This window comes from Chlamydotis macqueenii, chromosome 12 (genome assembly GCF_036417535.1).
Source record: "Chlamydotis macqueenii isolate bChlMac1 chromosome 12, bChlMac1.mat, whole genome shotgun sequence".
Taxonomy (NCBI): domain Eukaryota; kingdom Metazoa; phylum Chordata; class Aves; order Otidiformes; family Otididae; genus Chlamydotis; species Chlamydotis macqueenii.
The window spans coordinates 4,038,965-4,064,632 of NC_141567.1; the positions used below are offsets into that span (position 1 = coordinate 4,038,965).

Sequence of the window (25,668 nt, forward strand, 5' to 3'; positions counted from 1 at the left end):
TTTCCTGCAGCCAGCAAAAAAATGTGCTCAGGAGCGTCTGAGGACACCTGATTTTGTAAATGAGGACTCTAAACTATCTTATACTAAAAAAAAAAACACACCAAACACAAAACCACCCTTGTATTTTTCTTCTGTGAAGGAAATGTATCTATGTGTCTTTGTTCTACTGGGGTGATTACTAATTTTTTAAATAAAGCAAAATGAAATAAAAGCACAAGGGGCACCACCCCCCCCCCCCCGCTGGCTTGTGCTGTTTTGTTGTCACCACAGCTGGACGATGCTGTCACCCAGCCCCGCTCCACCAGGTCGGTCAGAACCCCTTCCTCTGCCGGGGTTTCCCTTCCCACAGTGCCCTGACCCCCTGCAGTGAGCATGCGGGGTGGTGCCAGTTCGTTGGTGCTGGTTCCGAAACACAGAACTTTGGGAACACAGCAGTCATGGCTGGGGCAGCTCAGCCCACAGCCACCACCCCAGCTTCCCCACACGCTGCCTGGCACTTACAGCAGAAAACCCAGGGCTTTCTGTACGCGTTCTGGAATAAGGGTCTGACAAGAGCATCAGTTCTTAATTTAAATGTAGTAACAAGTGTATGTAGCCCCCCGAAAATGGCACAGTGCTGAATCATTGCTGCTGTAGTTTAAACCAGTACTTTAGGAGCAACCCCAAAGAGTATCTCTGCGAGCTGGAGGGGCAAAGGTGCGCTGCACAGACACACGCTCTGCAAACACGAGAGAGGCCGGAGTACACAGTAAAAGCCAGTATCTTTACTTTAGTGAATGCAGGATACAAATATTTTACAACAACCTCTAGCATTTTCTTAACCATTTGATAAAAAGTTCACTAGAATATTTATTGTATATTGAAGAAAAAACAACACATTCAGGGAAAAAAAATTGAGATTAACTTATTTTTTTCTTAAAAGATTCGTCTCAAGGATGGCAACAAAGTCCAGCTTGTGCCGCCAAACGGCTTATCATCATTAAACTGTGAACAGCTTCTTTGTGAACTGTTGACTACAAACATTTACCAAATACATAAATCTCTTTTAAAAAAGCCATTTTAAATATAGCAAAGCAGTGTTCTCTTGCACAGCAAAGTGAAGAAAGTTTCTACTAAGATTTAAATGTTTACATTTGTTAAGTCTTTCTTTCACATTCTAATTTAACTTCTTCCCATGATCAATTGTTAGGAGTTATTTTGTTCCTTATTTACTATGTATTTCTTGTGCGCGCAGTAATTCGCAAGTTTCTGATGCGTTAGTGTCCTTTAAGTGAAAGGAAAGGCTACAGCATTTTTCTCTGACGAATCCCTGATACCATGTATTTTTAAACACTATAGTGAGAGCTCGAAGATGGAGAGGTGATTTGTCACAATAGCAGATAAAAATCTTAAATCATTCAGCCTTGAAGGGGTTCAGACTAGGATTGGATCCACTTGCAACTTCACTCAGTATAGTTAATTAAAAAAAGTCTTTTTTACCTGTTGAAATATCTGTGCTATGTCTTTTTTTTTTTTATAAAACATTTTTACAATTCCTAAAAAAGTATGTTCCAGAGTTAGTTACTTGTTACTAAAAATCAGGATTCCCATTTCTCCAATGGCATGAGCTGCTCCCTGCCACGGGAGCTCTGTGGAAAGAGTTGTTCTTCTGAGCCTGGTGAAGGGTTGGGGGCAACTCGTGAACAGTCCCAGTAGCAGTTCTTACAATTGTTTTTTTTTTTTAACTTCATTGGCGCAATCTCAATACAAACTCTAACCCTTGTGTAGCTTTTTTTTCTTTAAGAACAGTAATAGTACTGTTAAAAACCTGCATAGAAATAAAGACTATTGAGATACAGTCAGCAAAGCCATCTTATAAGGCACACAAGAAAATAGACAGTAAATGTGAATGCAGAACTCCCACTCGGATGTACAGCAAAGTTCATATATGTGCATAAATAATGAAAAAAATCACATAACTGCTCAGAGCATTGAAAGGTTCTCTGCAGTGGTAAGTGAATTCAGTCACTTTGGAAATAGAGTTGCCATTAGAATTACCGTTACTCTTCTGCAAACCGACACCCAACTACAACAAGTGGGGAACAATTTCCAAAGGTAAGTGGCTGACAGGAACCAAAAGCTGGTTCAGAGTTACCACGACAACAAGAGATGGGGTTTGGAAGCTGTACATAGGGACTGTCCAGTCACACGTTACAGCAGGCAGCCGAGGGGAGGGCTGGCCCCGCTGGGTTTCCATTTCTCACACTTCATTACGTTTTTTAAAAAATCACTTGATACTGTAAAGAAAAAAAAAAAAGCCCAAATAAAAATCTAGCAAGTATCAGGGATAACTCTGAAGGAGTCTGGGTAACAGAAGAGCGCTGTAGTTTCTCCCCCAGAACAAGAACTACCAGCAGTGGGACGTTTCTGTCTCTGCGGGGCTGGGTTCCCCAGAGAGGGCCACCTCAGAGGCGCAGGGAGAGGAGATGCACAGCAAGGACCTAAAAAGACCAGATTTCAACAAGGCAAGAACACTCCCCAGTGCAAAACCAGCACTACCAAACCAGGCCAGTATGAGCCAGTAAACAAGAGTTTTTGGCTCCTGAGGCTTTCTGCTGCTCAAACCCAGCTTTCCCCCCTCCAGCAGACGGTTGGAGCAGGGCCCAGGTGCCAGGAGAGAGGACACCGCCCCTGCAGCCCTGGTCGTTCCTGTGATGACAGCCAGACTGCGCAAGTAAGGTCACGCTACCGCATGCAAGCACAGCACAAAAGCTGCTCCTAGGACACAACGGGCCTCGGGTTCCTCGCTATTTCATGGAAGGAGCAAAGGGGAACAGCAAATTTATCTCCGAGGCTGAGGCATTATCCCAAACCACTTACCAACTCAAGAAACCTTTTGTGCTCATCTGATATGTGTTATTTCCCTATCATGAGAAATTAGGTCAAGTTTTTCCACTGATTTTTTTTTTTCCTCCTCAGAAGAGGCAGCTTTAAAATGATGCCTTAAAATGTGTTGTAACAGATTTTTATATTTATGCAGGATGAACTTAACACCGGATTTTTTTTTTTTGCCACTTTGCTATTTATATACATATATATAAAATGTATAATGAAGCTTAACCATACAGCACAGAGATTACAATTTAACGGCACACATTCACCACCAGTGAGGGGGACAACCCCTTTATACACCCTCTGAAAAATCTGGATAATAATATTAATAATAATTAAAATCCAAAGAAAGTACAGTATATTTAACAAAATAGTAAATATTAAACAGTGAATACTCTACTTAATAAGGACCTCGCCTTTTTTCAAGTTGGCGTCAATCCACAAAAATATACTTTTTAATCTGGTGAACGTACAATACATAGGTACTTACACCAAAGGTGATAATATATTTAGGATGCTATATACACAAAGAGTTTGGCTCAAATTTAAATTTACATATAAGTGTTCATGGCTTATTTTTCCCCCAAGGTTCCGCCTGCAAGTTTTTCCTTTTCATCTTTGAAAGCAAAAACTAGAAAGTCAAAATAAGATAAAACTATACTCTACAAAAAAGCTACAACATACAGCTTTGGCTTATATAAATAATTCATAGCAGAATGTGTTCAAAAGTACTGTATATAACTTTATATATAGTCTTCAATTCATTAGGGTATTGTTTTCTTTAATATAAAATATACATGAGCTAAAATCCGTTTCTATATTTTTCAAAGGTATGAACGTAAAAACAAATTTGTCAAACATATTCCAATTATAACTTAATATATTAATTTTATTTTGTTAATGTTCTATTTTCTAGGCTAATATTTTCTGAATATTTCATGCGAGTTCTCTATGTCTCTCTCTCTCACTCGTTAAAAAAATCACTTCTTTGACCCAATACACTATTTTTTTTTTGCACGTGCAAAACAGGGTTTTTGTTTTTTATTTCTTATAGCATCAGCCCTTCTCCATGCACCCTCTGCAATAGAGACCCATGCCAGGTTGGGTAATATAAAGGTCATTTTATGTACAGTATTGCTTTCTTCTTCCTGCTTTTCTACTGCTCTGCTGCTACAAAGCATTATTTCTTAACTACAAGTAACCATACAGCTTGAATAAAACACACAGGGACGTTACTACAGGCGAGCCCTCTTGGTTTCTGCAATCTAGTGTGGTAGGATTATAATGCGGGTACAATGACTCTTTGCAAACCAGGTTATATTATTAAAACACCAAGTCCAGGTAAGTGCCAGACTAGATCAATACCTACAGGATTGTTCCGTTACGTTTTACCATGGGACATCTGCAGCTATACAAGGAGTTTGTCGTAAGTGCCTGATGATTTTGTGTATGCTACACACACTAGCACATATATATGCACGTGAAGATATATATATGCATGTATGTATATACATATAAATATACTTATTTCATGTCCTTATTTATAAATTTAGATATGTCAGGACAGTTCATTTTGAGAACACAAAACTGAAGAGGCAACACTGCAAGTTTATGTCACCCATGTGTCCATCCTCATTCGTTTTACCGATGGACTCTCTCTATCTTCGGAATTGGGCGGCCTGCCCAGCACGACAGGTGAATGGAAATCACTTCTCGGGTCTTCCCGATCGCTGCCGTCGTAGGAGCTGCTGGAGCTGCTGAGACTGTCAACAGGAGAGCGACCCATCTCCTGCCGCGACTGCTGCTGCTGCTGCTGCGGTGGCTGCGGCTGCGGCTGCTGCTGCGGGAACCCGGAGGGAGTTACACGGTCCCGGGGAGGTGAAATTGGTTCAGATTTTATGTTGATGTTTTGGTTGGTGTTAATGGATAAATTTGAACCCTGAGATAGCTGGCTGCCAGTACTGGGAAAAAGAAAACCAAAAGGGAGAAATAAGAAAACATGAAAAAAGGAAAAGAAAGTGACAATTTATGTGTCTGTGTGATGGTGTGGTCTTGCGGGTCAACACCCCAAAACAAGTATGTAAATACATGCAACTTACTGAAGTGAGGAAACAAAGTTGGAAAAAGCATTAATTAAAGGTCTGAAGGCATCTATAGAAGTTAAACCAAACTGAAATAGTTCCTATTTCCAAACATTTAAGTTAATCACGTTGGTGTCTCCTTTGTAGGAAGCTGGGCCTGCAGGGACACAGCTTGTCGCTTGAGCACTGAACTGACAGAAAGGACAAAAGACATGAAACACGAAGGCTTTTGCAGCCCAGGAGCAAACCTGAAAGGCAATGCACCACCACCAGCAGACAATAAATTAAAATGGTCTCATGCTAAATACCCCCCCGTGCAGGTGAATCAGCTTGAAGCGGCAGAAGCTCTCAACTGGGTGCGGCGCTGTCGCGTTACCGGACGTACTTACACGAGAGAGCTGAGGGCGGCCGGACCGAGATGGTGCTGCTGCCAGGCAGACACCTGCCCTAGGGACAGCATTCCTGGGGAGTTAAATCCCTGCAGGGCAGACAGGTCTGCACTACTCAAGGAGTAATCTAGGAGGGGAAAAACAAACAAGAAAGTAGTTTATATATTTATTTTTTATATATACATACATATAGAATCATAGAATGGTTGGGGTTGGAAGGGACCTTTTCATATACATGTGATACACTTGCGCGCACACACACAAATATCAAGGCTTTCTGCCCAAAACAAATAAAGGCAAGTGACCCAAAGGAGTTCAAATGTGAAAACTGTGAAGCCTGGGAGCAGTCCTCCTTACTTCACAAGGAGCTTAACCGAACATAAGCCTCCAAATGACTTTTTTTCCTCTGCATTCGGCTTTCAATTCCTATATGCTGCTGTCTCATGTGGCCTCTTCTAAACCCACAAGTACAGTGTACTTAAGCATTTTTTTAACACATATATATGTGCATCTTACAGTAAGACAAGTATTTGCGTTTTTTTAAGATTTTAGCCTGCATGGAAATGTCATAATGAAACAAAAAGGGAAGAATTCATACAAGTAATGAGAAAGGAATGGCGTTTCTTGCACTGAACCTACTAAACAAACGCCAGTTCTGGTTCAGTTCCCAGCTGGGAGACAGCGGTCAGTCAGACAAGAGGCCCGTGCGATTTGGCTGGCCCATGGTACAACGCAGTTCACAGTCCTACGGCCCGCACCCAAACCCACCGGTGGAACAGCGCCGGCTGCCGCCGCAGGCGAAGGAACCCTGCACAGCAGGGCCTGGGGCGGGTGCAGCCCAGGCAGGGGCTGGGGCAGGGACCCAAGGGGCGCTCTGACCAAAGGCACTGCAACAGGGCCGAGTGACACCCCTGTCCCCTTCACTGGCACAGCCCTACGGTCACGCAGCACACACTCCCTCTCCCCACAGCAGCTTCACTTGTTACTTTATGTCTGACTAAAGTGTCACCTCTGTATCAAATAAACAAAAGAAACCTATTTACAACCAAAAATTGTCATTATTTAGAAAAGCAACCGAAATGGATAAAAAAATACAACATACTCCTCATCAACAGTCGGTGACTGGCTGTTAGTTTTGCCTAGGCTGCAATGCTTCCATAGTTCTCACTTCATTCGCACATGGGAAGTTATTTTCACTTGATCATTATCACCCATGCTTTTCTTTCAGGTTTTAAAACAAAGCCGCAAACACTTCTCTGCTTTTAATTACTCTGTAATATAGCTCCCTTAAAATAATTTCTAGTCTCTTGAGAATGTGACAAAATGCTACCAGCCAAACTTATTTCATACTGCCAGCAGATGAACCAAAAAGTCTGATTAAGTAGGGTTTGTGTTTTGCTTTGGTTTGTTTTTCAGTGGTTTTGGGTTTTGTGGGGTTTTTTTATTGTCCTAAAATGACAGCAACATTATGATTGATCTCTCTTGATATAAGCTTTCTTGAACAACCTCACCATTCCCATCCACCAGCTTGTTTGCTGTGGATAACGTCTAGGTTTCCCTTCTACAGCCCCCAAAGGAAGGAAAGCCTGGCGCGCAGGGTATTGTCCTTTCCGGAGGTGTGTGTCCATCACTGCAAGAATCTTCCCAAAGACCCTGGGAAGCCCAGCTGCACCCCAGCAGGTGAAGCTACTTAAAGCTGCCTTTTTCTTTTTGTTTCTCAGTTGAAATTTTGTTGGAACTTTGAAACACTCTGACAAGTATTTCTACATAGATTCAGAAAGATTTTGCCCAAGCTGATCATCCAAAGCCCTTTTGCCAGACTCCAAAAAAGTCCAATGACTCAGACACACGCTCAGTGTTCAAAGCAGCCATGTGCAAGTGCAGTAAATGTAAACACTGCAGAGGGATGTGCTATTCTGTGCCAGGGGGACGTCGGTAACAGCAGACCTGAAGAAAATGTTCACAGGAATTAAGTTTCCATGTATTTTTTCTTTGAAATTACAGCTTTTATGATAATGGACAATTAACCTCTGGTACTTCAGACAGAACGTGTCTGATAACACAGGTCTGAGGAGATACTTTTCCAAAGAACACATACGCCACTACACAATTAACTGCATTATTTCCCTAAATAATCATATAACTGCTAGCAGTAAAAGCAGGAGATCAATTTCTATACATGAGTGGCTTGATGCAAGATGGCAAAGTCGTTCAGACAGGAGAGCGTCTTGTATGTGACGGAAACCACTACTGCTGTGACCTAAAACCAGGGTACCTTTCAAGTTTGTGCCGTTGCAAAATAACTGATCTAAAGTTACTAACATAATTTATGGCTAGGTATGCTCTGTCAAGTGAAAGTTACTATTTTACTCATCTCTGGGGTTTCTGAATATGTTTTAAAAATGCCTGGATTGTTTTAGAACAAGTAACTCAGTTCCTGGTGACCCCCCCCTCCAGGAATCTGCAGAAAGAATACTTCTGCAGCAAAACAAGTTATATAAAACAGTGTATCTGTGCAAAACCGATATCCAACGTTTTAACTAAAAATCTAAAAGCTGAATCTATCTTTTTCAGCCCTGAAAAAAACTCCATCAATCCAGAAAAACAATTTAGATACCTAAATTTCATCTTAGTCCTTGAACTGCAAAATTGAAATTGCTACTTAAGTGGTGACTACACTGAGAATACCCAGATGACAATTTAGTTTCAACATCAAATTTCTTTTTGCAAATCCCTTGAAAGGCTCGATCTAACAGAAACAACTTTGAAGTGTCTGAAAAACACTAAAAGCTAACAGTTTGTCACTAATTATTGCATTATCCATGGAAATGGGCCGGTTTTAAAAATCATATTCCAGTGATAACCACACTTGTCCATTGCGTAGGACACCAGTTTCAATCATCTTTGCTGCTTCCTGAGATTCACACTGAAGTCCCTCTCATTTTTTTTGATGTTTAGCCTGTTTCAGCCATCAGCTTTCAGGTTTTTCTGGATGAAGGACACATACAACACTGCTTCTGGAAACAATGTCAGACTGCACGAGAGAATGAAGGGATTTGTCAGGTGACAGGTAAAACTAACGTGGGTCTTCTGAGCAAGGACCAGAACTACATGTTTACTTTAAGCAGCCATTAAATGCAATATAGAAATAATCTTTGTGGAAAGCATCAAACCAAGATCTATATGTCCAATAAATTCATACTTCAGCTTGTAATCCAAAACAAGTCACCAAGCACAACTCATACTGTTACTGCAACCCCATCTTCTCCTTCATTCATTTCTTTACACTTCAATCCCCCTCAGGGTAGCGATTATTTGCATAAATGTTCAACAATTTAGTTGGGTGCTACCGCAGCATAAATATTTACCATTGCTGACAACTAAACCATCCCTCTCAAAATGCAAACCTCACACAAGCCAGTAACTGCCTGGGGGCAGCGCCTCGGAGGCAAACCCATGCAGAAAGTGGCTGAAGGGCAGCAAATGCCAGTTAATGAGCACACTGATACACAAAGGTACAAATACAGACAGACGCGAGTTGTTTGGCTGGAAGATGGCTACAAGCCTAAACTAAAAACTGTACGGTGAATAATTTCAAAGCTAAAAAAAAAAGTGGGGAAAAGTGTATAAAATCACATCTTTTTTGTTGGGAAAATTATTACGAATGGATGGTTACTCTGTCTGTTCCACCGCCCAACATTATAGACATTCATCTGCAGGTGCATCTGAAAATTAAACTATGCAGCACAGACCAATGGTAATCAACCTGATATCATCAAGGCTAAAGCCTTTCAAGGAAATTATTACAAAAATTCCTTTACTGATTACATACAGGGTCTGTAACAAACAGAGGACCTGGAGATGGAAGTCAAAATTATCTCTATTGGTGTGGAGACAAAGTGGATGCACCACACCATGAACTACTTCCGAAATCAGCCAACCAATTATCACTTATGTTACCAAATTCTTTGCATCACACCTATCTTGGATCAAAAGTAGTTTTAAGGTCCTTCAGATAATAGAGCCTCGCAGGTGTGAAATGCTGACAATGCCCTCCCGTGAGTCCCCAGTCTCCCAATAAAACTACTGAAGAGGAGAAGGCCCTGTCTGGGTTTTGTACACGTAGGCTTTTTTGTAAATCGAAAGCCCCCATAGCATCCGATTCCCTCCTGCTGCTGGAACTGAGCAGAGCAGAACGAAAGGGACAGTACGCTCTGGAGTATCAACTATCGCTCTAACGTGAGGAGGCATTTCAGCTCTCAGAGAGAAAGCCTGAATGCCATTGCTATAAGGAAGGCATTTTATTGTATCAGTCTGTATTCAGCTGCGTGCAACCTGACTGAAAGCTTCTTCCTGATTTAAGTCTCAACATTTACACATTTTACAAGCTAAAGGCTCGTTTTTCATGAATAAGAGCCTTCATTTGAACTGAATAGGAAAAATGAAGTGAAGTGTCACAGAAATGCCAATTTTCTGGGCCTATGAATCACAAAAGCCTTGTACATCTGACAAATCCAGCAATTTATTAAACACAGTGCTTACCAGTGTTGTAGGCAGTCGGCATGGCCGAATACACCAGTCCCTGCGGAGGCAAGCTCGGAGTTGTCACAGACACCACAGGGGTAGCAAGAGGCTGTGTAGACTGAGAACTACTTATCCTTTGGGTATTCTATAAATGATGAAAAATAACAACATGTCTTGCGATATCAGTTAGAACAATGGAAAATCAAGTGCTAATACAAAAACAGCATTCAATTAAAACGTGTTGCTTTGCTTTATTTTTTAGTTACGAACACGTCCTTTTTGTCAGGATAGATTTTCTAAGCAAGTCAAAACATTTCAACACAACCAAAATTATCTTGGCAAACTGAAATGAAAAATTAATTAAGACTCACTGGCCCACTTCCCGTGCATGCAGATTTCAACCGTGTTAGAGTTGTAGGACATAAAAATAAATGCAATTTCTTAGGGATATACACAGCAATTCTCAGAAGTTCTTAAGTGATTTAAGAGTTTTCAGTCGTATTTCTAAAGGGGTTTCAGTGCAGATGGTGAGGTGCAGTTCCACCAGAAAAAGAGTCTCCCACTTCCCAGCTGTTTATCCAATTTTCAAAATTTTAGTTGCCAGTTTTGACACAGTGCTGACTGCACCTGTCCTAAAAGGAACACAGAGCTCTTCTAAATTTGTGTTGATAAGACCTCAGTGATAAAATAATCTTGCTGTTCCCATGGTTCCTGAGAAACTGAGAGTGTACTTGTTATAATGCAGATATGCTTCAAAGCAAATGAGATTTGAGTTCACGCAGAGCAACGGTGCTTTTTGACAGGAAAAACAGCTAGATTGTCTCAGATTATCTGTTCTAACTCTAGGCATGATGTGGCTTTTTAATAACAGTCTGTCTTTCCCATATTCCAGAATGAACATCTGCAGCAAACATATCACTCAAATTAAGCTCTTCAACTGAATTTGCTGTTTAGAAAACCTTGCATTAAACACTCTAGTGAATACCACCAGACAAAGCTGCTCTGTCACAGAACGTACTACTCTTCACAGAGGCAACTTTAAATCTCTCTTCAAAATGTGTAGCTCAGCACCATTTAGCCATGCCAAATGTCAAGAACAGGAAACGCTATGGGTTTTTTTGTTTTTAAATAACAGATACTTATTTCAAAGACTTCTGTAGGTAAAACTACTAGAAGTGGTAGAAGTCTCTACATTCTTACAGAACCATTCCCAATTAAGGGAGCTAGATCTCAAATTGCTGGAAATACGTTTTTAAAGGAAGCCTCTCTCTATGTCTGAGAAAATATTTGCTACCAAAGTAGCTGGTTTTCATCTCTTTTATAGAGTTCCATTTCCTAGCTTTAAAAGGCTGAAGCTTCTACTACTTCTTCCTCATTTCGGACAAGTATTTAAATATCTGCAGCATTTAATTTTTACCTCCACTCTGATCTTGAGAGAGCAAGCGATATTAAAAATGGACGGTTCCCTTGATAATAACGGAAAGAGCAGGTACAGAAACACAGGCCTATGCAATTTTAAGCTTAAACTTGTGAAGATGAATTGAGGGCTCTCCATCCTTGGTTTGTATCTTTACAATTAAAAAAAAAGTATACCACAGGTACGGTATTAAAATCAGCTACAATCTTGCACTGGCTACCAGCCTCTGATCTTTGTTTTGTCCGGCTGCTGTTGAAACCCCACCTTTGAGCCTTGTAAGAATTGAGGGGCTCTTTGGTATTTATTCAGCAGAGGTACCCCCTCTGCTTCTGAGCTCCCAGATTCCAAAGCCCTAAGACACCGAGAAAGTCCCACTGATTTTTTTGTGTAACTTGTTCCTTTAAATCACTTATGTACTTCTGAAAATCTCCACTCGACAAACTTTATCTGGCATAAAGATAAGTTATTAGAGCAGATTTTTGTGTCTGTCAAGAATTGACCTTTTTCCAAAGTTTTCTTGGATGGCAGCCTATAAAGTTGGGATTACTGTATAATGGAAAAGTTACAGGAGTATACTGGGAAACAATCCAGACCAAAGGATTTCCCATGGGATTATTTTTTTTTTTTCAGTGGCTAATAAAGGTGGTTTTCTGAAGTAATTTATCTTGGAATATAATTCATGAACACTCAGCCATACATCTAAGAAATATTTAGACGTGTCTGATATTTGTTATAACTGAAGATTTAGCCAAAGGTTAATGACAGTTTTCAGAATTTTGTAAATTATTTTTTGAACTGGTGCAAATGGCAGCAGCAGCAGGAAGAATTCCCCGTGCCGATTCCACGCCATGCCATCGCTCCCATCTGGTTTCCCATTCCGTGCGCAGTTCCAGCCGCACCGAGGGAACGTTCACGGGCAGGACTGGGATCTGCTCCCCAGCACTGGAATCGCCATGAGAAACCAGCGCCAGGAGAGCGGTAAGGGCGCAGGCGTCCCCCGCAGCTCCCCACGCGTGGGGCGGACCCCCACCCACCCGAGGGCCCCGTCCCGCGGCCGCTAGAGGGCCCGCGCCCCCCGCGGGACCCGGCCGCCACCCCCAACCCCCGGCAGGGAGGGCAGAGCTCAGCCCCGGGGGGTTCGCAGCCTTCCAGCCGCCACGCTGCCCTGACTGGTTTCACGGGGAATTAAAGCTGTTTCTTGCACTGGAAACCAGACGCTGCTCTATAAAGGTGAGAGGAACATGCGTGACAGCTGTTTGTAACCGCAACTCATTCCAATAAACCTTAAATGCTTACTTTAAAAAAAATCATTTCCCCTTACTTTTGTACATCTATTGCTCATGTTTAAAGGTAAAAATCAACCAACAGCATGCGTTCACCAAGAAATTGATCTAAATCACTACATTTTCCATGCTTTCATGCAATTAGAGCCTCATATCAGCAACAGGTCCATGTTCAACGCCAAATCAAGGTCTGTAATAGGCAGACTTTGCCTGTCTTTATAATCGTACTCTGATGCAGCATCTTCTGCGTGGTTTGCGCTACGCCAGCGAAACAATTTGCAAATTGCTCTAAAAATAAGTTACGTATTATTTTAGCCTTACGTTATTTTCCAGACAGAATGCCAAATGTTAAAGCCTTTTGGAAAAAAATAGAAAAAACACAAATCCCAAGAGTTTCCTTTCAAAAGCAGAATATCTTTCCACTGGAAAAAAAAAAAAAGTAGAATTATTCATTTCTAATTCTCTAGTCCTTTTGGTAAACAGGGAACACCCCTGTGGTTTGATAATCTCACGCAGGATGAAATAATTCTAAACTCCAAGAAGGTGACCTCACCAGCAATGATGTAATCTCCTTGAGAATAAGAGAAGTAGTACAGAGCTTGTGTTACAATCTGAAGAACTCCACAAGTGAAGCCACTTTCTAAAAATATTCCAATAGGTTAGGGGGTGGTAAGTGGTTATCTTTTACATAAAAGACAGTAAATATCCTATAGACATGGACAGTTACTCTGTAAGGCTCTTTTCCAATGTTCCCTCCAAGAAAAACAGAAATATTTCCAGGGGAAAAAAAAATAATAATAAAAAAATAGAAGTTTAGAAATGGAAAGCACTAGGTTTTGGATGTGCTTTCAACCTGAATTGGTCAGGTTTTGAGTTTGATAAAACAAATGTATTTTTGTCTGCTACCAAGGGAACACTGGAATTATTTAAAATATGTAATGAAACTACAGTTAAAAAGCTGTAGTAAAAGACATTTTCAGCACCTCGCCCTCTCTCAAACAGTAGCCCAAACTCACCAACTCCAATTCATCCTCCTCCGACTGCACTCGGCAAACAAGAGGGATAACATTGTTACTAAAAATAGCATTGCTTTCAAAAATGAAAGAAAAAGTCACATTTGTGCTTCACAGATTTTTATTTATTTTAATAATGTGAATGCCACCTGATTATGTAAAATAATACTACTAGGAAGGATAATACTTTATGCAACTCATGTCAATTAAAAATACCGTACTGAAAGAACACACGCTTTGGTAAAACTAGTGCAGAAAGAGCTTAGCAAGACCAAGGACACAGCTACACTGACAACACATGTAGATACGCAGCACAGCAGCTTCTGGCTGGACTGATCCAATAAACATCCAGCTCAGTAACAAAATATTTTTCACATACAACCATCATACCATCCCAGGATCTCCGCTCTGAAATCTCTTTCTACTTTCCTCAAAAAGACAGACAAAACCTGAACGGAATATTATGTTGTTCTTAACAACACAACAGTAAGTGGGTACTGCACACTACGAACATTAGAACAACTGCATTAACAATATCCTCTTCTTGTATCTATTTCTAATTAATTGTCAAGTGTAATTCTCACTTTAATAATCAGCCAGTGTATTTCCTATGTCTTCTACACTTCAGTATTCCTAGAAAAACCTAAAATTCCAAGAACCATTACTCAAGGATAATTATAACTTTTGTTACTCAGATTAATTTTGTATTATTCATCATGAATACCAGTAACAAGTGTAAGCACTTGCGGTATCTTAAAAACAAATAAGAATTACACAGAGAGTATTGTTTATATCCTGCTCCTCCTGGTTATGGTTCATTCTTCCACACACAGAACATAGAAAATGTACACATAGACGTTTAAAATTTCTACATGACCGTGAAAGACTAAGACCAAAGGATCTGGACAACCAAATTAAAGGAAAAATAGAGTAACTCTTCCTGAAAAACCTGTTCCGGTCTCAATGCTGTGGTTGCCTCATGCCTGACACGAAACGTGTGCAATTCCAGATCTAGGTCAAACAAACAATACTACCAACATGTCAACCTGCACAGTAGCATTGAAAAGTACACAAATAGGGACTGAGCCTGATCTTCACTGCTCTTTTATGTCTTCACTGAAGACATGACATCCCCTGTAGGACACACAAGGTTGCATTCCAGTACACCACATCAAACAAGCATTCCTCTCAGACCATCATTACCACTGAAGCGATGTTTTACATCCCACAACCATTACAATCCAGGAAGAACAGGTACAAAGTGTGCTTTAGGGCATGTTAATACAGTTCACACCACCAATAAGACCAGTCATTCCTCCACAGAATAACGCATAACCCTTTTTAAAACCCACATCCTCCAAACCAACAAAGTTCTCACTACCAAGTCAGTAAGACGTCAAATCAAAACAACTAAATCCCAATCTATGTCTCTAGGACTGCACTCTAACAGCATTTAGGTCAGACTGCTATTTTACACTTTAAAAAAAAAAAAAAAACACCTTGCAAATCTAACTTCTCCCAAGGTAACAACTTAGAACTTGGACTTTCATTAATGAAATTTCAGAATACAAACACCTTTCTATTACTCTAACCTATGGTAAGCAGTTTCTCACTGTACATGTGGACAGAACATTTCATTTTTACAACGTCAGTCACAGAAGAAATGTTTTCACTTACCAGTGGTGGCATCATACCCTTGCTGGAGGGTGGGATGACAACACGGAGGTCGGGTTTGCGATTGTTCATTCCAAGATTACCCCCTCCAGGTGGAGGTGGGGACTTTGTGGGCATGACTTTGCCTAAGCCATTCCCACCACCGGTAGTTCCGAGTAGACTTGGTGAAGCTCGAGAATTCACAAAACCGTTTCCTGAAAGAGGAAAAATAAATGTACTGCAAGACTGAACAGAAGTAGCAATACAAAATTTGGTGCACATGTACAAATTATGAAATATTTCCTTTGTAAAACTTCCAATAACAAACTTCTCACAAGAAGCACAGCATTGAATAATCGAACAAACAAAAACCACTTTGACCAGAAGATCAATATGTAAAGGTAGTATCACCTCAAGGGCACGCTGTGGCAGCTTAAATGCTGAGAAGAGCATACTGCCAAAGAACTATTCCTAATAACATCTGTTGTGTTTTTTTATTTTGCCCTTTTAAGTTCCCCCAGGCTGAGCTTGCAGAAAAGTGTGTGCTTTTGCACAACCCCACTTCATCCCCACCCCCACAGAACATGAACTATACTGACTTGTTGCCTGTAAGAATATAAAAATCAGCTCTTAAAGTCTCTGTTTCTAAAATGAATTTTTCAAATATCTCCAAGATCTGCAAGACTCCAGTATCTATTCTCTAAAAGAATTAATTTCAGTCTCGAAAATATATACTGTCTATTACACTTAGCAACAGTGAGAGGAACAAATCCTTTCCCTTCAAATTTATCCCAAGCTCTGGACACAAATACACATATAATTTATGCCCATCGATTTATTTTACACAGGCATCTCTCTACCTTACTCCTGAAACTCATTCTAAGTAGGATCAGACAAGCCAAGGCCTACAGGTCCCAGCTTCAGCACTGAAATCTCCAAAAGCTGAATAACACTCAAGATACAGGCCTCAGCTTACACTCAAAACAGATTGGGGAAAAAAAGTAACAAGGCAGTAAAACAGTGAAGTGCCTATTTTCCTGTACTGACAAAAGCACCAATCATAGTAACCGATATATATTGCTCAGAAAAATATTTAAAGCCACATTCTGATGATTTTACCATATTTATAGCAACAATTCCCAAAATACACACACATCTTATTCAGCTGCAAATGAAAAATAAGTTGTTAGGCGAGGGGAATTTCGCAACAGGGAACTCTACAGTTCACACTACAGATCTTGTGTACACGTGTGTATAAATAAACACAATTCATAGCAAGGTTATGTTTATACTAACACTGCAGTTTTGAAAGCAGCCTTTATAGTCACAATTCAGGGAAAAGTCCACTACACAAAGTTCACTATGTGGGAAATTCCCTTCTCATAGCCTGGAGCGCCATACTGGCGTGAATTCTGTATTATTATTCTAATTTGAATAGGCCCCTATGCCCAATCCAATTTTATTAAATTAAGTACATATTAATCTAAAAGCAATTAAAATAAAGCTGTCAGTGTCACATTCTACCTTCTTTAGCACAATTTTTAATGCCTTTAAAAGCTTAGCAGGAATGAAGAACAATGCCAAGTACCAGTAACAGCACACCACTTGGTGAAGGTGACGGGTACTGGTAAGACACTTAGCTAGTTATTAGAAATATTATTCCTAAATACTTTAAAATAAAAAATGAAATGTAAGTAGGTAGAACTTACAGGAATTTGCAACCACAGTATTCTTGTTCACATATGAACGACCAGTAAATTCACAACTTGAAAGCCAAGATTTCTAATTCTGAATTTACTTTCTTTGTGGATTTCCTATTGTGCCAAAATCCTGACCATACATGGACTATCCGATATGTCCCTTGAGTTTTTCAAGGTTAACAGAGCAAGGAGGAGTTATTCTAATTTAGTACTTTCCTGAAGCATTAGTATGGGAGGTATGGGAATACATTTTCTGAGAATTCTACCACTTAATTCAGAAGTTATGGGGGAAAGAAGGAACACAGACAGCAGAAAGGAGAAAAAGCTTTTTATGTCAGCATTCTTCCTTCTGTATTAAAAACCGCAGCAAAAACTCATTTCCTGATTAAAGCATCTACATTCCTCAGCAGAAAGCAGCAGAATTTATTGGGATGCTTCTAGGTTAGCGATAAAATTTAGTTAAAGTGGCTGAAAAGTTGGGCAGGAGCTGAGAATACATACTAGAGCTAATTATACTCCTGACTGCTAGGGGAAAACTAGTCATAGCTAGGTCACACAGAAAAAAACCACCAGCCAAAAAAAAAAGAGAAATTAAACGATGTGCTACTTCCAAGGTTCCTGAAACTGTGACAGTTTTCATAGAACCATGGTTTTGTTAAATACAGTTATGCATCAATACCTATCCATTATAAATGAGTGTCAACATTAGTTATAGACAGCCTACATAGCATCAGATGGCAAGAGAAATCTTGCACAATGGACAAAGTAAAAATTAAGTGGATTTGGAAACAGACAGGAGGAAGGAAAAATTATTAGAAAATAGCATAATTTTCACCAAATTATATTTAAAAGGTTACAGGACCTTCCATTTTCAGAAAAAAAATGCCAGAACTTTTAAAGAACTTACTGTTATAAAAAGTAAAGTCTGGGCTTTAATAATAAATAGCATTTTATTACTCACTAGGCTGTCAGTGTTACATTTCTATGCCAAAGCTTAGGTGTTCTGAGTTGAATTTCAACTTCAGAACAATAACACTTGATACAAACAATGGTGTTCTGTATAGCATTTCAGCCTATCCTATGATACCATTTCCTGTCCTCTGTTTTCACGTATTTCGGTAGCTCGTGTGTTAAACCTGGACAGTGTCTGTCTTTCACACCCGATGCAGTCATTTCCTGCAGCCCTTATTTCAAGGCTCTGCCAAGCCTTCAGAAACGTTTCATGCTTTAGTGATGCTGTCAAAAACAACAAACTCCTCGCCACTGCCTTCTCTGCGCAGTATCACTCGGCAGCAGGGCAGAATCAAAGCTTTTGTTCTGACAAAAATGAGTGTTTAGAAAAAACAGATTAAGAATAGGAAAAACAAAAAATGTGGTAAGTGCGCAGTACTATGGGCATTAATCCAACAGCAGCCTTTTGTTATAAACAGCAAGCACTGAACATGTAGCAAACACTGGAGTACCTATATTGATTATTTGAAGACTCATATGCTGGGGCTGCAATAAGACTGTGGAATATTAGTTTTTAATACGAAACTTAAAGCCTTTTTTCCTGTTAATAACCTAATAAGAAAATCAAATTACAAGTTAAGAGTGAAAGGATAACTAAAAGCATGGTATTTCTCAGAGTAAGGTCAGGAGCCAGAAAAAGATAATGATTGTAGGATGATGCAACTCTATGGCAGTTTGCCAAACTGAGGCTTTAATAAGCCCATAAATTCTACTATTTTGAATGATACAGAAATTGTATCTACTCTGCCCACTATAGATCTTCTCCAAAGACAATTATTTTATGTTTAAAAACACTATTAAAAATGGGAACAAGATGTAGGAATCCTACATAAGTGTAAAATAAGACTATTGCTTTTACTTCCATTGGAAGAGTTTTATTTAACTCTAATTCTTTAAAACAGACTATGAAAGCGTGATTGAAACACCACTTTGGAAAACACAGCAATGCAAAGATGATACTTCTCTATTATATGAATCATAATTTGATTAGATTTTGTGATAACAAATGTTGCCAATGTACATTACGCTACTTCTGGTTTAGTCAAAATATGTTTATTTCTAAAATAAACTATTTTCTGAAGCTAAAAGTTAAACCCCACCCATTTTAACAACTGTATATTCTGCCTTCAGAAACATAATACAGCTTAATCTCATTTCTTGTCCTGCAGCCCAAGATGTAGCATTCAATTACGTGAGCCAGACTCATATGTCACTACATAAATCACATCAGTTGAAACAATGCACATACGTGGCTGGAAAGTACTCCATGTACTTATTACTACTCAAGGAATAAATTATAGTCGTTGATAGCATTAATCTTTTTCTCTGGTTCACCTTTGGAGAAACTGAACAGTTAGACACAGTTTTGGAAAATAATTGTGGGTAAGCAGCTAAGCAATGTAAGATTAAGCAAAAATAAGAACAGTAGTAAATAAATATTTATGCCTCAAATGACACCATACAACCCAACAAATGTCACAAAGTAAACTGAAAACTGTGTTTGCAATAAGCCATCAATTCACTACACATCCAGAAGACCAGATAAAATTTACTGAAGAAAAAAAATGTAGGATCTTGGAGCAGGGGGGGCTGGAACCCTATTACAAGTAAATACAAAATAGTATTTCTGTGTTCGGTAATTGAAGCCTTCTGGTACACTCTTAAGAACTGCAGCATATTAGCCACTTGACTCAGACTTGTGAAAGACCAAGCTGAAAGATTCTTTTATCCTCAGAAATGCAGAAAAATTAGCCAATTAGCCAAGCCCTCAAGACAAAAGGAACAATTTACAGGTGTGGCCTTCCACACTTCTCTGTCTTCATCCCTTTCTGGCAATATACAAGTGGTTTACAGGTGCATGCAAGCTGTCAAGCACACCTCTGCATAATCCTTCCTCAGGCCAGGATAAAAGATCACCATGATCTAGACTGGCTTTTAATAGAGATCCAATAGCTCACAAGACCTAGTTTTTCAAGCAGGTATATCCTCCAGCTTTATTCCAAAGAAATTCAATATTCCTCAAGTTACATTGTATTCTCAGAATCTCAAGATTAGTGAGAACATTAGACAAGATACAGCTCTGGAAGAAAGAGGAGAAATTCTGTACTCAAGAAGACTAGGTCTTTCTTATCCATCCTCCTGATAACAACATTCTAAGAGGAAAGATAATTTCCCAGAAATTATCCATAATCTGCATTACTGACCAGAAGGGCTACTTCACTGACAAAGAAACGTATAGACAGATAATATTATGTCCTTGTGAGATCATCAGGAGCCTCCACTTCCAAGAACTCCTTCAAAAATCACCTAGGACTGGGAAGAACTTGGGGAACTCATTTTAGTCCAAAGGTCTCAGCATTTATGGTTTTCATGCAGCCTTGGCAAGGAAAAACAGCTCAGGTCCTTTGCATGGTTCTAGCTCAATCCCATATGTGAATGGTATGGAAGAAAAAGTAGAGACTGGGGAACAGTGCTACTTCTTTAGAGCCTTTCTGATTCTCAGAGTCCTCAACGATGGTACAATTTCACTGAAAGGGCACTTCATTGCAACCTCTGGTTGACTCAAGGTATAATACCACATCCACTGGAACATAGTGAAGTGAACCTCATGACAAATTTGAAGGTGATCTGTCCATCAGGTCCTTTCAGTTCAACGTTAAAGAAACTCTCCTTCCATATTTGGGTACCCAGAGCAAGTGAGACTATACTTGGCCTAAGTAGAATCCACAGCCTTTTGAAAGAAGTAACATAGACATGCAGCATGTGTTCAAGCCACGATGATTTGAAAACAAATAGCCAGTGGTACACATTCTGGTGATACAAGATTCTTGAAGCATATTAGATGCCCATCACAAACTGAACAGGGCTTAACACTGACCAAGGGCCCATGAAAATTCTAGCTCTGAAACATTTGATCTAATTAACAGAAAAAATAAATTAGCTCAAAAGCAAACACTGTTATAACGCCCAACATTTCTCCCCTGTCAAAACTGATATACTTGCCAAGTAAAAATTTTTGGCAAATGTTTGTTATGTAGTGGGTAAAATTTTAAAAATATTAGAAAATTAAAAAGCTTTTTCAGAGTTAGGTCAGCTACATGAGAAGTAAGCTTTCAGTATTATAAAATGATCACAAAATTTTTTGTTCTAGACAAAAAAACCCACCTACCAATCTTTGCTGCAACATGCAGATATTTTTACACCCTCCCCTCCTCCAACAGAAAAACTGTTAAGTTGGCAGATTGACTGCTAAAGCAAATCATATCTGTTCCAATCGAGTTACACAGGACTTGAGAAAACGACTCACATGAACTAAGTATAAGCCATTTTATGCAACATCTTTGTTTGAACTGCATCCCAACTACGCAAGATAATCTTCACTTGCTTTTTACTCAGAGATAAAGGCATATAAGTAGCTTTCAATGAAAAAAGAAAACCTCAAATGCTCAAAACTCAAAAAGTCAAGTAAGACTTGAGTTCTTCCTTTGTCTATAAGAGACTATCTGGGAACATGGGTATGTCACTACTCCACCTTGAGCTTTGACACTTCTCCTGTAAACGGTGAGCTGCAAATTTGACACATGACCTTTCAAAACTATATCCAAAGGAGAGTTCTCCATTCTCAAGAAGCTTAAAAGAAAAGACTGACAGCCCAAAGAAGAAAATATATTCTCTTAAATTTAATTCTACAATTCCTGCATCAAGAAACTAAAACCATTGTCTGCAGACATGATTAACTTGATATACACACTTCAATGGCAGCTGTCAAGCTCAAATCAACGAGTTAGCAGATTTGCTCTATCTGGTTATGTATGGTTTCTTGATTTTTGATTGCACTTGAGAAGGTTACTGCGCACCTGACAGTATTTAAAAGCAGCTATGCCATATCCTCGTAGAAAGTGGAGCTCTGACAACTTAGGGTACTCTGTGGCTTAGCATTCTGGTGTTAACTGGGTATCTGAGTTTTGCTAGAGGTGCTTCTTATAGATGTTCAACTGCTCTTGCACAGCCTCAACTCTTCCTTGTATGAAAATATCTTTCTAGAAATGAGTGGGTATCTGTATAACATTTTGGGTGCAATGTTCTGGAAAGTAAGAGATAAGTGATGCATTTTGACTTTCCACATAAACTATTAAAAAATGCAAGAAGGAAAACATTTTACTGCATTAAATATGTTCACCAAGCTGCTGTAACTGGGTATTTCTGCAGTTTAATATTCCATAGCAAGTGCTGTAAACAACTGTTTTATTTGCTTGTTGAAAGGAGGAGTCTTAAATCTGAGGCTGCTGTTACTAAAGTCTAATTTTGGAAAAGAGGCCTGAAACAGCCTGATAACAAACTTATTTAGTCTGACTTGAGATATACTATGGAAATCAACATCTGACCTCCACAGTTTCTAAAAATAGTCACCTTTTTTCAACAGGGAAAGTTTCCTCCATTTAAAATCTTGCTTACCTGATGGAAACCACACTTTAATATTTCATGTCTTTGCTGCACATAGCCAAAGGATGGATAAAGAGTGGAAAGTCAATCCGGTGCTTTCAGCCTTGTAGTTGCAGCATTTTTTATTCATAAATTCAATTGCCTGACTTCATCTTCAAAGAATATTTTCCCAGTTACCACACTAAGAAGCCAGCGGGCAAATACTGAAAGGTCAAAGTCAACAGTTGTTTCTCTAATTCCTCGCTACAAACATATCCAGGATAGTTATGCGTATTTCCAAAATTGACCTTCAGTCACCAAGACATCTCAAGGCATGGAAGGAGCATGGAAGAAGTGGGGTGAACTATCATTTATTTTGTCTTTCTGTGGCACGATAAGTTTCAGTGGCTGCCTGCCCTCTATCTCAGTACTAAGTTTTGTTTAGGGGAGACAAAATATTATTTAAAAGTGCTATCATATCTTTTACTGAAGACCAAAAAATACTGTGAATCTGATTTTTGGCAAGATCTCAAATTTGTTTTTGAAAGACATTCTGACCATGTTCCAAAATTAAGACAGAACCTAGCTATCAGCTTCCAAGATTTATTGTTTTCTTTATTTAACTGATAGAAAATGATTAGCAAGATACACATGGCAATACAAACAATACAGTCTGTATTTCCTTCATTTTGATTGGCACCACAACCAGTATCAAACATCCAGGTGTTATGAATACTACAGTTGAGAACTCAGCTGAGTTGTCTTTAGTCTCCAATAGTTTAGTAAGTGCAGTGAACTTCATACGAAGTAAGAAATTTAGCAAACATAAGATTTCGTTAGAGTGCTGTAATAGCACCTGTAGAGAAACACAAAAGCAAGAACATCATGCTACTACTGAAAACCACTACAATAAAAAAAAATGCAAATACTGCTGCAGTGGAAAGGGCACGGCAGTAAAAAGTTAAACATCTGATAAGAATTTACAAGACTTGACAATTAGAAAGCCACTATGAAAATGATGACCTTTGTTCTTCCACAACCACTTTTTCAAAAGAGTCAAAATAAAAAAAAAATTGCTTTTGAATAACCGTGAAACTAAAACCACAATACTATTTATCAACAAAGACGTGATACCACACTTACCAACTGGACTGGTACCAGCTCCGTTTGGCACTGTGAGGTCAGTTGTCCCCAGCATTCCACCTAACAAAAATAAGCCAGAGCATTAAACTAACTTGCTCTCATTACAGTATTGTATCATTTTGTACATCAGAAAGTAAGCCATTAAAAAAAAAAAAAAAAAAAAGAAGAAGAAAATGCACAGATACCATTAAGAACTAGTTACCTGGTTTGAGGTTTTTTTTTTGTTGTTGTTTGGAGGTTTTTTAAATTAAAAAAAAAAAAAGTGAAGCAGGTATTCCATGAAAGCACAACAGTACTGAAATCCTACCTGCGTTGCCAGTACTGGGTGGTCTCTGAGGGGCCCCAGGTGATACGTTCCGATGGAGGGTGGTCTGAGGTGGGGAGAGCATGGTCGTGTCCGTTAACGATGAACTGGCTGCCAATGATGGGGATACGAGGGAACTCCCCGGGTTACTGTACGTTAAAGTGTTGGGATTGGACACTGGAACCGTAACCGACATCGAGAAGTTCTGAGCAGGCAAGCCAGGCTGGAGGAAAGAAGACAAGGAACACACAGAAGACAACAATGTTAGCATCGACTATGTTTGCAGAAATAGCACATTATAAAAGCATACATTAAAGTTTGCCAAGAATTACATGGGTTTAAAACAAGGGGAAGGAAAAAAAAAAAAAAAAAAAAAGAGAGTGAATTATGTTAGTTTTAAAATTTTAAAACATTCATTTGTTGTAGAGTATGGCATTAAACTCTTACACATCATATAAACACAGTCCCAAAAGAATTACTCAAACTTCTAAAGTAGTCAAAGTTGAAATACAAAAAATTAGAAGATATTTCTATGAATCTGCAAGCTCACAAATACAACAAATTTACAAGTTAATTTGGATTATTATAATGCAATGACAAGCTAAACATGTCTAAAAATCAATGAACTGCTGCACCTTCAAAATGTAAGCATAAACATGCACATTATAAAAGAAACAGTCAGTTATTACACAAAAAAGAAAAAGTTAGTAATAACATTTTCTATTAATAACCTTGCCAAAATACTGCTACTAATCTCAAACTTTTTCAGACCAAAAAAAGTACACAGATCTTTAGAAAGTCACTAAGTTCAGTAATCTGAACATTTCAATTGTCATTATTTTGAGCTGTGTTTCATAAAATCTCGCTTGAATAACCACTCCCTCTCTCTTTTTTGCAAATCTCATTTTTTAAAATTCTAATTTTTACAGCATTATTTAAAAGGCAACTATTTTTCTGAAGCATATTTATTTGTTATTCAACAACTATTTGAATCAAAAGCTTAGATGCCTGCCCATCTATGGTACTTATTTGGTTATGACTAACTTCTTTGGCCTTTCTCTCATTCCTATCCTTTGACAGTGATGATGACAGTTTCTGAAACAAAAGGGACTATTTTCCTTCACAACTCTCATAATTACTGGAAATAAAACCATAACAGGTACAGTTTAAGGGTAAAAATCCAGTACTATTTATTGACAGCATAAGGAACTAATAGGTCAAATCCAGATGACAAACATTTATAACCTAGCAAGTATATATAAAAAGATGCATTTTTTTCATATGTACCTTAAAATTTACTTCGAATGATACTCTGTATGGCAATTTTGGTAATATTATAAATACAACAATAACTATACTAATTAAAAGAGCAGAATACATTTTCTACAACAGACAATCTCTTACTAGTGCAAGCCAATGACAGCGTCCCTACTGAAGAATTCTAAGAATAATTATCAATTTTTGGCAGAGATGGAAGGAAAAAATAACAAAGCATAGCAACGTAATGCTAGCAAATCGTTCACAGTATCTAACTAATGACAAGCTGTACTGGTATTTGTTTTCACAAGAAACTACTTCAAGAAACTACTCAATATGTACAAAAAAAGGTTGTTTTTAAACAGCATGCTGTCAAGTAACTCAAACTAAACTTGAAATACCTGAAATATGTTTAAAACAATGCTAGAAGCTAGCAGCTGGAACATTTTTTCAGTAGGTTTCTCAACACAGAACTAATAATGACAGCTTCCCCCCACACCTTACAATAAAGGCTGCCTCTGCCCATCTATGGCACTCACTTGGTTACGACTGGATTCTTCACGCTTTGCCTCATTCCTGTCCTTTGACAGTAATGAGTGC

At 38.9% G+C, this 25,668-nt stretch overlaps 1 protein-coding gene across 7 annotated transcripts in view; it reads right to left on the bottom strand.

Moving 5' to 3' along the window:
* Positions 1-742: 742 nt before the first annotated feature.
* MEF2A (myocyte enhancer factor 2A) overlaps positions 743-25,668 on the bottom strand; it is an 89,537-nt gene continuing 64,611 nt past the window's right edge. For 5 of the 7 annotated variants that reach the window (XM_086757323.1, XM_086757317.1, XM_086757320.1 and 2 more), the window contains 7 exons: positions 23,815-24,034; positions 23,508-23,567; positions 15,256-15,446; positions 13,582-13,605; positions 9,884-10,010; positions 5,342-5,468; positions 743-4,832 (listed from right to left, as the gene is read on the bottom strand). In XM_086757323.1, the coding sequence (XP_086613449.1) occupies positions 4,481-4,832; positions 5,342-5,468; positions 9,884-10,010; positions 13,582-13,605; positions 15,256-15,446; positions 23,508-23,567; positions 23,815-24,034 (1,101 nt within the window). In that variant the 3' untranslated portion in view covers positions 743-4,480. The remainder of the gene's footprint in view (positions 4,833-5,341; positions 5,469-9,883; positions 10,011-13,581; positions 13,606-15,255; positions 15,447-23,507; positions 23,568-23,814; positions 24,035-25,668) is intronic. The other 2 variants (XM_086757321.1, XM_086757322.1) reach the window with 1 other exon arrangement.